The sequence below is a fragment of the Poecilia formosa genome, unplaced genomic scaffold (genome assembly GCF_000485575.1).
Source record: "Poecilia formosa unplaced genomic scaffold, Poecilia_formosa-5.1.2 Scaffold115, whole genome shotgun sequence".
Lineage (NCBI taxonomy): Eukaryota > Metazoa > Chordata > Actinopteri > Cyprinodontiformes > Poeciliidae > Poecilia > Poecilia formosa.
The window spans coordinates 760,061-772,741 of NW_006800054.1; the positions used below are offsets into that span (position 1 = coordinate 760,061).

General features: G+C 42.4%; 2 protein-coding genes across 6 annotated transcripts; one reads left to right on the top strand and one right to left on the bottom strand.

The window, feature by feature from the left end:
- The first annotated feature begins 755 nt into the window (after positions 1-755).
- Positions 756-11,009, top strand: LOC103143771 (inactive rhomboid protein 1). Of its 4 annotated transcripts, none has more exons than XM_016675523.1 (18): positions 756-923; positions 1,092-1,231; positions 1,737-1,844; positions 2,959-3,172; positions 4,425-4,631; positions 4,750-4,872; positions 4,993-5,156; positions 5,859-6,110; positions 6,209-6,320; positions 6,411-6,485; positions 6,602-6,763; positions 6,847-6,959; positions 7,061-7,124; positions 7,626-7,720; positions 7,796-7,871; positions 7,949-8,049; positions 9,750-9,903; positions 9,978-11,009. In XM_016675523.1, exons 1-18 carry the CDS (start codon positions 807-809, stop codon positions 10,395-10,397), a joined length of 2,697 nt encoding a protein of 898 aa, XP_016531009.1. In that variant the 5' UTR covers positions 756-806; the 3' UTR covers positions 10,398-11,009. The 4 variants fall into 4 exon arrangements, with proteins under 4 accessions (XP_016531009.1, XP_007560508.1, XP_007560510.1 ...); XM_007560446.2 differs by having other exon boundaries at positions 1,740-1,844; XM_007560448.2 differs by lacking the exon at positions 1,737-1,844.
- A 55-nt stretch (positions 11,010-11,064) lies between these two features.
- LOC103143770 (serotonin N-acetyltransferase-like) lies at positions 11,065-12,681 on the bottom strand. 2 transcript variants are annotated; one of them, XM_007560445.2, is made up of 4 exons: positions 12,436-12,681; positions 12,126-12,311; positions 11,731-11,885; positions 11,065-11,633 (listed from the first exon to the last, which is right to left on the bottom strand). In XM_007560445.2, the coding sequence occupies exons 1-4, from the start codon at positions 12,581-12,583 to the stop codon at positions 11,328-11,330; spliced, it is 795 nt and encodes a 264-aa protein (XP_007560507.2). In that variant the 5' UTR covers positions 12,584-12,681; the 3' UTR covers positions 11,065-11,327. The 2 variants fall into 2 exon arrangements, with proteins under 2 accessions (XP_007560507.2, XP_007560506.1); XM_007560444.2 differs by having other exon boundaries at positions 12,393-12,513.

Below are 12,681 nucleotides of genomic sequence, written 5' to 3' on the forward strand. Positions count from 1 at the left end.
TTTTTTTCCTTCTTCTTCTTTTTCCAAAGAGTAACAACACAAGTAAGAGGGTGATCTGGTGTAGGGAGTGAAAAAAAAAAAAACACTGTTACCATGGCTCTGTCAGTGTCCCAGTAATTAATAATAATTTAGGTTTTTCACATTCATTTGGTTTCAGCTCCGTAGCTGCGATTTTAAACATTTGCAACAAGTAGAGAGGACAAAAAAAAAGGATGCTTTTGCAGGAATGCGCAAGCAACCTGAAATGCAAACTAGATCAGAATGAGAACAATGCGAATGCAGGAAATGACAGGAAGAGGTGAGGCTGGATGGTGGGGTGGTAGAATTACAAAGCTGCAGCCGCTGGCAGACGGCCTGATGCTGAGGTTTGTTGTGCACCTTCTGTGGTCTTTGGGCCTCGTCATGGGAATGCGTACACAGTCATTAGGCTCTGATAGATGTGTGCTGAGCTGCTTTAAACCACCAAAAGGGATTAAGATTGATGTGAAGTGAGAATTAAAGGATTATATTTAAGGCTGCAAGCTTCCTCCTCCTTCAACAAAAAAATAAATAAAAATAATAATAAATAATTATTATTATTTTTGTACTTCCCTATTAGGTTTTGAGGAAATGGCAATCAACTATTGGATATCACTTTGCTCACTGGTCAGAGGAAAAAAGTGAATATTAAAGTAGAGCTTTCTGCTAGGATCCTATATTTTAATGGTAATATTTCACTGTGAAATTAGTGTTTTTACTCACCTTTCCATTTGTCTATTTTTATTTTTAATCCCAATAGCTGGCAGGCCTGGAGCGGGACAGAAAACATGGCTGAACCACGGCGGGAAAGCACCAGCAGCCTGCAGAGGAAGAAACCTCCCTGGCTCCGACTGGACATTCCCACGGCTCAGATGTCACTAGACGAGCCTCCGACTTTTGTTCAGGTACTCCCTCTCTCTCTCTCTCTGTCTGTCTCTCTCTCTCTCTGTCTGTCTCTCTCTCTCTCTCTCTTCCACTCGCGAAATGCCTCTCTCAGTATTTATCACCCTTGTCATTTGCTGTACGGCATGATTTGTGTTCACACTTCTCTGATGTATCTTTTCCTTGTGTAGCCGGTGAGGCGGCAGGGGTTCCTGCGCAGTATCAGCATGCCGGTGGAGACTTCTCACCTCCAGTCTCCGCCGCGCGACATCTTTGACACCCGGCGGCCTGTATTACAACGCCAGTCATCCATTACTCAGACCATAAAGAGGTAAGAGAAGGCGATAAGATGAATCTAGATATATTTCGTCGTACCTCATTGGTATGAACACAAAGGAACAATATCTTTGCCTTTAATATTACGAAATTGTGCATGGATGTCTCGCAGAGCATTAGACTCCAGAGTATGTTTTTGCTTTTTATGTCATTATCAAATGCAATATTTATGAGCAAATGTTTATTATAAGATACAGTAGAGGTATTATTTCCCTTTTGCCCTGTAGACTTGTAAAACATCAATTTTTCATGACTTTTGCAGTGTTTCTTCTTTCCCTTTTTCTAATTTTCCAAACACTTGGTGATTAACATCTTAATGCAATCTGACCACACTTCTTGCTTTGCTCTCTTTGCATGAAGACGGCCATAGCACTCCCAAGGTGCATTTGTTTGTTTGGTTTGTTTTTTTTCCTTTGTCACTTTTATCTTCTCTCCACCTTTCCTCTGTCCCCTCCTGCCACCTTGCCGTCACCTTCCCGCCCTGTCCTGGCTGGTCACAGCAGCAGGAGAGTGCACTTTGAGCGGATTAACACTGTCCCCGTTAAGGGGCAGCGGGCTGCACGCCGCAGCGTCAGGAAACACCACTCTCTCTCCAGAACTCTGCTCAGGTACGACGAGAACAGCCTCGCGCAGGCTTCACTGGGATGAATCTGTGTGCTGACGATGGGGGAAATGAGAGGGCGGACTATTTCCTTTTTTTTTTTTTTTTTAAAGTCATGAGATGTTGCATGCCCTCTTTGTAGAAAATCCACATCACAAGATGTAATTGTTTTTTTTTTCTTTCAGTCAGTCCAAGTTCCCTCTTAGTCAGATTTTATTTTTATTTTTTTAATGAGTCATACAGTGAAACCAAAAGCTGTTCCTCTTCCTCTTACGGGAACCGCAGTAATGACTCGTGCCGGGAGTTGGAATGGTCCCTCATTTCCCTGCAGATAGGCTTCAGAAGAATCCACTCTGTTTTAGCTTTGCAATGATGGTTGTTGATGAACCAGAGCTTGATAACTGGCGTGCCAACTCGTAATGGCCCCTTCAGAGTTTCTCTGTTAGATGAGGCATGGCAACGAAAACGTCTTACCGTTCGCAAAGAAAAGACGCTTTTCCACTGTTGCTTTCCTAGAACTGAGGGTTAAACAATAGATAAAAGCTTGAGTGACGTAACATTTACTGTGTAGCTTGTAATCATTGAAGAGAGATGGCTCGCTCTGCCCTGTTTTCCTTTTGAACAATGTTTTAACTTCCACTTCCTGGCCTCGGGGGAACTGCAACTTTCTTTGTTCTGGTGCTTATTAGGCCTCTGCAACAACAGAATGAATGTGCATGTCTACTTTTAATGTGTGAATGTCCATAATGGAAAAATGCACTCTGATATTTGTTAGTGAAAGCTAATTGGATTGGTGGCTGTTAAGCATAGGAGTGTCTGTATTTAATCACTTTCTTTTTGTTATCCATATGCGTGGGCGTGAGAGAGTGTGTGTGTGTGTGTAGCTGTACAAGCAACATGTCTAGACTTGTTCCGTCTACTCTGCCCACTACTTGTACTATCCAGTACACCTTTTCTACACTCTGGGAAGTGTTATTTTCCTAGGGTGGTGTTGCATGTTCCTCCTGACCCACTTCCACATGTGCGAGGCTCCTACAAGGACCATTAGCGATTTGCTCTGAATGTCTCTGGCATGTGAGTTTGAAGATCTCGGTTGAAAAGCTTCTGCTTTCTGGTGTTAGGGGAACAGCAGACTGGTTTGGAGTTAGTAAAGACGGCGACGCCACACAGAAATGGCAGAGGAAAAGTCTTCGGCACTGCAGCCTCCGTTATGGGAAGCTAAAACCGCAGGTGATCCGGGAGATGGACCTGCCGAGCCAGGACAACATCTCCTTGACCAGCACTGAGACCCCACCTCCCCTCTACGTGCCGTCCTCGCAGCATGGAATGCAAAAGGTGAATAAAATTTTATTTTATTTTATTTATTTTTTTTGTCTTTTTCTTAAAGCCGCTTCATTAATTAAATGAAAGGTGAAGGACAGCTTTAGCTATTCTGTATTTTAGCATGACAATTTTCTGTTTGTTTTTAACATGTCAAAATTGCTCACATGTAAAACACATTGCAACAGAAAATTCTCATTTTCAATTCTTACCTTTTCTACAATTTATTACTCGGAAGGTTTTTGTTAGTTTGTGTTTTTTTTTCTGTTTGACAGCTGCAACTTATTGAATGATTATTAGATGATTTTCAACCAGCTAAGAGTGGCAAAATGGCACAAAACTAATTTATTCACATGAACAACATATCTTTGTAAAACTTTGTTTTACAAAGACTTTATAAAACATATCTCAATAAAAAAAATATGATCATCTATTTTAGAGAAGAAAATTCTGGAATCACTCAATCATTAGCATTTTTTAAAACTAGTACATGCACAAGTCTGCTAATTTAAATGAGTCTGAATTATTAGTTGCAGAACCTTCCAAGCTATTTCACATAAAATATGGACCCAACAAGAGAGCTGCCGTTTGAAATAATGCTACAATTTAAAACAAAAATGTGGATAAGAACACGTTCCTGACTCACTGATTAAATAATAAATCCTAATCATGCATTGAAATCACCTTTACCACATCTGGAGTCCTAAGAAGCAGTGATTTGCTACCATGTGATTAACTGATTTGCTGTTAGTGTTAATAAGCAGGTGAACATGTTTCGTGATGACTGTGTCCTTTTTCTAACCTGACCAGCAAGCCGTCCATGTCTCAGCCCAGTTAAAAAATTATGGTAGTAAAAACACAATGCAAGAAAAGAAATTACATGCTGATCTGTTAACTGATATGAAAAATGATGGAACCAGGCTGAAGAATATGTTGCTTTTTTTATTATTGATAAAGTCCTCAAAGAATTCAAGCTGCATTCTTCAGAGAATACATCTTGAAAAGCAATTAAATAGTTTGTGTTTTTTGGTCATTCCTGCACATTTTATTTTCCGTATTTGTTTGACTCCAGTTCTTTTTTCTTTTCTTTTTTTTCCTCTGTCTCATCTGGAAAAAGAACCCATGTTTTTCTTTACCTGATGTAATATTTTGAACCATACCTGTTTTTTTACTGTTATTTTTCTACAAAAAAAAAACAAAACATGTGACTGAGCAGACTCCATATTTTTATATGTTCCATAACCAAAAACTTTGGTTGGTTTTGCAGATCGTGGACCCATTGGCACGTGGAAGAGCCTTTCGAATGGTGGAGGAGGTTGACGGCTACAGCGTGCCTCCGACCCCGATCACGCCCGGAGCCGCGTCACTTTGCTCCTTCACCAGCTCCCGCTCAGGTCTCAACCGGCTACCTCGAAGGCGCAAGAGGGAATCGGTGGCCAAGATGAGCTTCAGGGCTGCAGCTGCACTGGTCAAGGTGAAAGAGCAAACGGAGCAGGATGAAATCCAACCACTAATTCGACTTTTCTTGTATTGCACTGATTTTGTTACGGCTACAAATGTCCATGTTGAACTTTGTGTCTTCATCTTTTTAGGGGCGCTCGTTAAGAGACAGCACTCTAAAACGGGCGCAGAGGCGAAGCTTCACTCCCGCCAGTTTCATGGAGGAAGACGTGGTCGACTTTCCCGATGAACTGGACACCTCCTTCTTTGCTAGAGTGAGCACAATTTGAATTCATTTCTATCCAACGCTGAATGTTGATCTAATTCTTTAAAGAAAAAAAAAGTAATCTCTTCTTAAATTCTATGCCGCTTTTCACCTCCTCGTTTGTTTTTAGGACATCCTGATGCACGAAGAGTTGTCCACATATGCAGACGAGGTCTTTGAGTCTCCGTCTGAGATGGCCATCAAAGAGGCAGAGCCCGGCACCAAGAAGGATGAAATGGAGCTGACAGGCAGTGCCTTGGATAAGACTGAGCTTGAGAGAAGTCACCTCATGCTGTGAGTGAATATGTCGTCAGCATAGTCGGCTTTAGCGATTAATTTTTTATTAAAAAAAAAAAAAAAAACTATCTGGCTCTAAAGCGGTTTTTCAGTAAGAATTACGCTGGAACTGCAAATCTAACAAAAATATATATATAACACGAAATACAGCTGTGTTCAGAATAACAGCTGGAAGACATCACTTACTGTATGCTGACACGCACGCTGCTGAATTTGAGTAATTGAAACCTTCAAAATAATAGCAGTTCTGATTAAAATGCATCACTGTGGAAATCCGAACAAAACGGGTCACTGTAAACACTGTTCAGAAGAACTTTGATTAAAAACTGGAGAAGTGAAAATATTGAAGAGCTGACTGATGTTTAATAATGCCTAATATTGCTTATTACTTTCTGAAGAGTAATAACACGTTAGATAAATATTTATTCACAGCTTGTCTTTATAACAGGATGTGCTTCCAACTATATGGATGTAAAAAATGTTATACAGATTTTCAACTTCATTCCTTTTTTTTTTAGACAAACTGCTATTTTAAACTGTATATAGATTGTGTTTTAATAAGGTAGTTCAATAGGTTATTATAATAATTAAATGCTAATGAATAAGAAGCAGATAAAGGCTTTAATTGTATTAATCCCTAATCCCATGCCACTTTCTTTTTTTTTAATAATCTCGTTTCCTCCCCATCCTCCCCTCCAGGCCTCTGGAAAGAGGATGGCGCAAAGCCAAAGAAGGAACCCCAGGACCACCAAAGGTGCCCTTGCGTCAGGAGGTGGTGAGCGTTCACGGACAGCGGCGTGGACAGCGCATCGTCGTGCCGGTCAAGAAGCTTTTTGCTCGCGAAAAGAGGCCGTACGGGCTGGGCATGGTGGGAAAGCTGACGAACCGCACCTACCGCAAACGCATCGACAGCTACGTGAAGAGGCAGATCGAGGATATGGACGACCACAGGTGGCAGAGCCTCCGTCCCGCTTCTCTGCTGCTTCCCTCAGTGGGTGACAGTATCGGATAAACTCCAGCCTTTAACACACGCTGTGTGTCTCTTTCAGGCCTTTTTTCACATACTGGATCACCTTTGTTCATTTACTCATCACTATATTGGCTGTATGTATATATGGTATTGCACCAGTGGGCTTCTCTCAGCATGAAACTGTTGATTCTGTGAGTCCTACTCATCACCTCAATAAACATTTTTTTACTCGCACAATTTCACCCCAATACTGATCCCTGTTCTGTTTAATTTTGATTTAGGTTTTAAGAAACAAAGGTGTCTATGAAAATGTCAAGTTTGTACAGCAGGAGAACTTCTGGATCGGGCCTGGTTCTGTAAGTTAACCCTTCCTCCTTCCTAATGTTTTTGTTAAACTGACACGTTCCTGCGTGCAGGTGTTGGATGTTTTATGTTTTGTTTTTTTTTTCATCTTCGTGTGATCCACGTTTAGGAATCCCTGATCCATTTAGGGGCCAAATATTCTCCATGCATGCGACAAGATGAGCAAGTGCACAATCTTATCAGGGAAAAGAAAGCTGTTGAACGCAACTCTGCGTGCTGCGTTCGGAACGATCGCTCCGGCTGCGTTCAGACTTCGGAGGAGGAATGCTCGGTCCGTTTAAAAAACATTAAACCTATCCATCTGCTAAGAAGCGCGGTGAATGGTTCTGATCCTCTGTGTTTGCCTCTGTGCAGAGTACTCTAGCTGTGTGGGTGAAGTGGCCGAATGATCCCGCTATTTTAAACAGCACCCCACAGTTCAAGGGTAAAGACAGGCAGCATGGCTCGGTGTGTCATCAGGATCCCAGGTAGGAAACACGACGAGCCTTTGTTTCATAGCGACAGCGTGAGCTGATGGTAGATGAAGCATTTTACACATCTGTTGTGTACGATTTCTCTCTGACTGCAGGATATGTCTGGAGCCGGCCTCGGTGTCGCCACATGAATGGCCCGATGACATAACGAAGTGGCCTGTGAGTAATTTGAAGCCTCCACCCCGACGTGATTTTGATCCTTATTACAATGAACCTTCACTTTTTAAAGTGGCACTTAATTCACAGTAAAAGCAAATTATTAATTAAATATTTTGTAGTTATTTGTATCTTTAATATTGTCTTTATTCAGTTGAAGCTACGCTACTGATGAAAAGAAAAAAAATCAAGTATTTTATTTATTTATTTATTTTCAGGATTAAATTGTCCAAATTAATTGGAGACATTATTTCTCACCATCCAATTAAACAGTTTTTTTTGTTTGTTTGTTTTTTTGTTTGTTTCTTTTTTTTTAATTTCTCTTATTACCCTCAAGGTAATAAGTATATTTTGACGAAATGTGCTGCAGTCTCGTAGATTCGAATCCAAAGAAAATGAAATTATTACACGAATTTGCTTCAATAAAAAAAATTTTCAACTAGACTGCCAGTTTGGAATAACCCAACTAATTTCTCAGTGGTTGTTCTGTTCTGTTTTTGTTAGATTTGTACCAGGTACAACACAGGGAACCATACCAACCTGCCTCACATAGACTGCACCATCACAGGCCGGCCCTGCTGCATCGGAACCAAAGGGAGGTGAGAAACATTCGGGCCGATCACACAAACCAGAGAAACGTTTTAGCTTACTGACCGCTGCGGTTTTGCTTCAAGGTGTGAAATAACATCCAGGGAATATTGTGACTTCATGAAGGGCTACTTCCATGAGGAGGCTACTCTTTGCTCGCAAGTAAGCAGCTGTGCACATCACGTGTTTCTTTTTGAATCACCGGGGGGATTCAGCTGAACATGCTGTCCTTTTTTCAGGTGCATTGCATGGATGATGTCTGTGGATTGTTGCCTTTCCTCAACCCAGAGATTCCAGATCAGTTTTATAGGCTCTGGCTTTCTCTTTTCCTGCATGCTGGGTGAGTCACACATGTTGGCACGATCTTTTCAAAAAAATTTCCTGGCGTGAAACACTACCTGGGAATGGATTGAACTGGACTGTGTAAAAAGGCGCATTTCAAGCTTTTATGTCGTTTTTCTTACTGTTTGATCATCCCAGGTAGGTATCAAAGATTGAAATAGTTGTAAAATGTGCAGAATAAAATAGAATGTCTTTCCTATCTGTGTTAAAGTGAAAGTAAGTGTTTCCCCGGCAGTGTATTAAGGACCAAAACAAATTAAAATAGTTTGCAGCCACATGGAGGATATTAATGCACGTAATGTGTTCAAGGAGCTCAGCTCAGGCGTAAGACGTTGCAGTTTAGTTACATTAAAATCACAACAGAATATCTGCATCTGTTGTGTAACATTTGGTCACACAATGTGGTGAGGAAAAATTTAATTAAAAGATGATAGTCTGATTTCATATTCTGCACGAGGAAGTTGACTCCGTCTCTTTCCTTAGGTGGAGCACAAACAAGGCACAGCCATATCAAAAGGCAGGAGATATTATTAGTGGATGTACTACTTTCTTCCATGCAGTTGCTTGTATAATCATCCATACTCCATGATTTTTTTTTTTTTTTTTTTTACGTGTTATAACTGTAAACTATTTAAATGTATTAACTACATTTTTCTGGTTGATTCACACAAAGCGTGGCGTGATTGTGATGGTTTTCAAAATGTTTGACCAAAAACAAAAACTCCAACTGATTTTCTTCCAGGATTTTTCTGCATTTAGGTTAATCAAGTATCACGTGTCCCCTGCTGAGTAAAAAGCATTCCCACAGCATAACACTGTCGCCATCCTGCTAGATTTCCTCTTTGTATAAAGTTGGATGTTCGATCCTATTTGAACCGAACATCTTCTTATTGCTTGTTTTTACCCAAACGATAGCTTTCTTTTTGCCACTCTGCCACATTTTTTTTTTTTTTAATGTACGGCTGATGACTGGCATGTTACCGGATCCCCTGAGCTGTTTTCCTCAGTCTTCATGATGACGTTTATTCACCGCTATTGTCTAACGAACGACAGCCTTCGCAGAACGGCTGTCGACTCGGTGACAGGCCAGTACCACGTAGTGCTCGGCTGTGAAATGGAAAGAAAACCAGTCGACGGTAAAATTTCCAATAAAAGTCACTAAAATTTGTGGTTGGAATGTGACATTTGGAGAAGTTCGAACCATATGAATACTTGCGCTAGAAGAACTGATACCCTAAATCAATAATCTTTCAGGGAACAACATAAGGGAAGGAAACTTGTTGTGAACTAAAACAGCTGTTGTTGAGATTCCTCTGTTTATATCTTACACTCCATCTGTTTGCCATATGCCAAAAATATGTGTGTTTTGATCCAACTGCTCGCTCACAGTGGTATTCTGTTTTGGCGTCATCATGCTAGCTGCAGTCTAAAGCTGCCAGTCAGGCAGAGTAAAAGACCTCCCACTTACAACCACCCCACAGTTAAGAAGCGCTTCATCTTTGCGTCGTCTGTTATTTCTCTCCTGGATAATTAACAAAGTGGCCTCACTGCGTGAACTCATTAAGCTTCCCTGAGATGGAGAGTGATTTCTGCAGCAGTGCTTCTTCCAGCGCCGGAGGATTATCTTCTCAACACGTGCGGCTTTGTGGAATCTCCATCCCTCATGCGCTTTACTTTTGTCCGCGTCTGTCCTCCCAGAATCCTCCACTGCATGGTGTCGGTGGCTTTCCAGATGACCATCCTGAGGGACCTGGAGAAGCTGGCTGGCTGGCTGCGCATCTCGATCATTTACATCCTCAGTGGGATCACCGGGAACCTGGCCTCGGCTATCTTCTTACCCTACAGAGCAGAGGTAAGGAGAGCTTCTAGGTTGCAAGACGCGTTCACCTTGTTTTGTTTCCTAATTCTTCTCTCGCCTCGTCTCAGGTGGGTCCCGCTGGCTCTCAGTTTGGGATCCTGGCCTGCCTGTTTGTGGAGCTCTTCCAGTGCTGGCAGATCCTGGCCCAGCCGTGGAGGGCCTTCATCAAGCTGCTGTGCGTGGTGCTCTTCCTCTTTGCCTTCGGGCTGCTGCCCTGGATCGACAACTTCGCCCACATCTGCGGCTTCATCTCCGGCTTCTTCCTGTCCTTCGCCTTCCTGCCCTACGTCAGCTTCGGCCGCATGGACCTGTACCGCAAACGCTGCCAGATCATCGTCTTCCTGCTGGTGTTTGTCGGTCTGTTTTCGGGCCTCGTGGTGCTCTTCTACGTCTACCCCATCAAGTGCGACTGGTGCGAACTGATCACCTGCATCCCCTTCACGGACAAATTCTGCGAGAAGTACGACCTCAACGCCCACCTCCATTGAAGCGCGAGCAACGAAGCATGAAGGCATCAGGTCAATCGTTGTGGACTGATCCGAGAGGGAGGGGAACATTTCCTCTTTCTCTGTGAACTAAAAGATTATCGTTGTGTTCTTTTACTGTGTCATTATGAATACCTATACTCCTCATCATATGGATTTCCTTTACGTTCCCATTCACAATCATTGTCAGTGCTTTTATTGTCCAGTGAAACAAAGCTAAGGCACTTCAAAAACCCATCAAAGCGCCTGGTTTCACTTTACTTGAGATCAAGTAGTTGGAGAAGCCAAGGCGCTGGTACAGGCTGAAGGATCATATTCAACATTTGCAACAATTATTCAGGCAACCTCAGAACCAGAAGCAGGGACAAAATATATATACATATATACCTTTGGTGCCTTGTTGATAAATGTACCAACTACTGCCATATTTTTGTTACATTATGCTGAGCACTCGAATGTTTCCTTTTGTTTATTGCTTCTCGAGAAGTGATTATTGTTTTGAACACGGCGGCGTTTTAGCCGCCCATCTATCCTCATGTAACTGAAACGGTAAAAAGAAAAAAAAAACAAAAAACGACTCTTAATTAATAAAAAATGTGTGCTACTTTTTCTTAACGCCTGCTGGATGTTGTGTAGTTTATTAAAATCAAACAATGAAACACGACGTTTCTAAAGATTGTGTTGTAATTTAATCAGGTTTTTTTAGGCCTCCTCACTCGCCACGAACTACAGTGTGATTAATTGAGATAAAAGCTGATGATGAAGAATATGATGTTATGTCTGTCGGTAAAAAGCAACAATTTGCTGTCTGAATCCGCTGTCACTCCACTCTGTCCACGCAAACCTCTCTCCCCTTTCTCGTTGGGTTAGGTGTGGAGTCCAGTCCACCAGTGCAACAGGGTTTGTTACATTGAGTCCAGCGAACGCAGCCGACTAGCAGCCGCTGTTCCGTCGCGCGTACACCTGCCCGTTCAGCATGTACTCCATCTCCTGGAACTGCATGTTGGATACGGAGATTTCCGAGGGCCCTTTCTCCTTGAAGCCGGCCTTTAGGTAGAAGGGCACCAGGAAGTCCTCGCAAATGAGCAGCGCTCTGCGGAGGCCCGGCATGCACCGCAGGTACTGCAGGTAGCGCCACAGCAGGATGGATCCCTTGCCTTGCTGTCGACAGTGGCGGTGCACCGACAGCACGTGGATGTGCACAGTAGGCGTGTCTGGAACGTGTTGGGTCATGGCCTCCTGGATTAGAAAGATTAGATTTCCATCAGCGATGAGTTGCAAAAAATAAATATCTTTCTTATAGAAATGTTTTTTTGTTGTTTTTTTTTTCTAATACCTGTGAAAGCCTTTCCTTGTGCCAGCCGGAGCCAATGATGAAGGCTACCAACTGCCCCTCCTCAAACCAACCCAGAGACAGCTCGGGGCACTGACCCAGAAAATTAAGCACCTCATTCAGCGTGAGTGGGCACTCGCCAGAGACGGACACGAATGCTGCGAAGCATTTCAGACACTGATTATCATCATCAAGGAGGCAATTAAGTTGAAAGGAAAGAAAATATGATGTTCCCTCATGTTTAATCAGCTGACACACATATAGTTTTTTTTTTTCCCCATAGTGTTGAAATTAGAAAACTCCAGCATGTTTTACAAATACATAATCTTAAAAATTTACCTTTTTTTTGGCGATAGTTGCAAGAATTCCATTCATGAATATCAAAAGCATAGACTTACCTTCTCTTTCTATTTCGAACACGCTGATTGCATCCTGTGGGGTGAGGTTTCTGAACTCGCTGGCGGGGAGCGTGTGTCGTCTCTGCTGCCGAGGGGTGACCACTCTGACGGGCGTCTTCAGGAAGAAGGGCTTCAGGAAAGGCGAACCGCTCACCTGCTTTGTCATGTTACCCTCGTGAAGAGCAGCTTCACAATGATGCATTATCATTAATTTACTAATATAGTTAAAATGATGGCCAAATGTCTGATCTCTTGTCTGTCCCACACCTGCGTCTGTAATCTGCCTAACCTCTCCGAGCAAGACGCTGACCTTTGTGCCTCCTCTGCTGTCCGCTCCTCCTCTCCCTCTTCTTCTTTGTGTCTGATCTGATAATGCAAAGTGGTCGTCTCAAAGAAGGGGAGCTGCCTCCGCACGTGCCTCCAGTCTCTAATAAATCCCTGGATTCTAAATCAGACATAAGCTTGATACCTTGGATCTGGATTAAAAAGCTAAAACTAGATACTGGAATAGTTAAAGCAATAAACTGTTTGCCTCTACATGTGTTTAAAAGGAATT